General features: G+C 54.4%; 1 protein-coding gene across 1 annotated transcript in view; it reads left to right on the top strand.

Annotated features, from left to right (window-relative positions):
• CES1 (carboxylesterase 1) overlaps nucleotides 1-571 on the top strand; it is a gene marked incomplete at its 5' end in the record, with an annotated part of 43,125 nt that extends 42,554 nt beyond the window's left edge. The window contains one exon of the mRNA XM_019666815.1: nucleotides 206-571. Coding sequence (XP_019522360.1) covers nucleotides 206-389 — 184 coding nt within the window. The remainder of the gene's footprint in view (nucleotides 1-205) is intronic.
• Nucleotides 572-1,707: the final 1,136 nt, after the last annotated feature.

Genomic DNA, 1,707 nt, shown 5'->3' with positions numbered 1-1,707 from the left:
GTCAGACTCCCGGCCCTGAGACCTCTGACATAACAGCTCTCTAAAAATGGGCCGGCTGCCTAAGAGATGGTGAGCTCCCTACCTCTGGAGGCAGATGAGCTTTTTGGCAGACTGAAGCTGGGAGATCCCTGCCAATCTCAGAGGATTGTTGGGGCCACCCAGTAGCGTTGGGGCATTTCTCTGTGAGTTTTTTTTCTCTTCTCAGGAATCCCAACGGGGAGGGGCTGCCCCATTGGCCAGCATACAACCAGAAGGAAGGATACCTGCAGATTGGTGTCACCACCCAGGCAGCCTACAAGCTGAAAGACGAGGAAGTGGCTTTCTGGACTGAGCTCTTCAGCAAGGAGACAACCAAGAAGCCGCCCCAAACAGTACACGTTGACCTGTGAATGGGAGGCCCCACTGGCCTTGAAGATTTGGGGGAACTTAGATGAGTAATTAATTCTATAGAAGGTGTTTATGGGCCAAAGAGGCATCTTATGGTGGAGGCTGACGAATTGTCTGGTGGCTGTAGGCACAGGCCGCGGGGTGGGAATTGGCCTCAATTTTGGAAATAATGTTCTTTTGGTAACCGAGTGTCTGTGTCTTGAGAGGGAGATTAAAATTCATCCTCTTCAGAGGGAGAAGGATGAAGAGAAAGGGGTACCGTGGGCAGGAGGCGCCTCTGGCGGGACGGCTGGGACAGTCACATTATCGTTTGTCAAGAGCGTCTCTTCTCAGCCCCATGACCTTCCCCACAGAGAAAGCCCTCAGGCGGAGAGTCCTGGGTGCCTGTAGAGAGAAGCCCCCGTGTGTGTGTGAGCACAGCATAGAGAGGACATGAGCCGGGCATGGACAATGTCTGCTGCCATATTTAAGCTAGAAGGGCACCAGGAAGGGCACTGACCACCTCTAAATATGGACAAAGGAGGCCAGAGAAGGCAAGGAACTGGTTCCGAGTACCCAGAAGTCATTGTCCCACCTGCTGGAGCCACACGGAGGCCTCCTCACCCCTAAGCTGGGGTTCTTTCAACCGGATTGCCTGGCCATCCCCAGACTGGCCCTCCACACAGGAATGGCCCTTCCCTCTCGGCCACCACCTGTCGCTCTGCGTCGGCCGGCCTACAGCTGCCCGCCACTCCACACCTCAGCTCCAGGGTTCAAAACCGACTCTATCATACTTGCCTTTCCCGCCACTCAGAGCAGCCATGGGAGGCCTGAGGCTTTGAGCAGGGGAGTGGGAGAGGGATGGTCTTCCCGAGCTCGCCACCTGGTCGTCACCACCGTACACGCAGCCCCTGGGTGCAGATACAGCTTGTTCACAGCCTGCATTTCCTGGTAGTCTTCTGACAAGCCTGGGCCAGGGAGGGGGCTATTTTTATTATGCTGAGTCTCCGCGGGTAGAATGTCCTGTCCAAGGTCACACGGCTGGTTTGACAGAGCAAACACATAGGAGCAGGTATCTATTTTCAGATCCTGGCGCCGGTAAGCAGCTTAGTCCTTATAGCCATCAGCTTATTTGCGTTCATCTGTACATTGGCACCAGGAATAAAAAGAATGGTAAGTTAGCTAGTGACCAGGGGCGTTTCTGCTAGACTGTGGGCCCCTTGGGGTCAGGACCAAGGTCAGATTCGTTTTCATGGTCCTCTAGCAAGTGTTTGGATAGATGGACTGACAGCTAGCCAGCTGGGCAGGTCTTTACAAGGCGGAGGTGTGCAACAGTTTTTG

Source organism: Hipposideros armiger, unplaced genomic scaffold (assembly GCF_001890085.2).
Source record: "Hipposideros armiger isolate ML-2016 unplaced genomic scaffold, ASM189008v1 scaffold_479, whole genome shotgun sequence".
NCBI classification, from domain to species: Eukaryota; Metazoa; Chordata; class Mammalia; order Chiroptera; family Hipposideridae; genus Hipposideros; species Hipposideros armiger.
The sequence above is the reverse complement of the archived record's forward strand: the minus strand, read 5'-3'. Positions and strand labels throughout refer to the sequence as shown.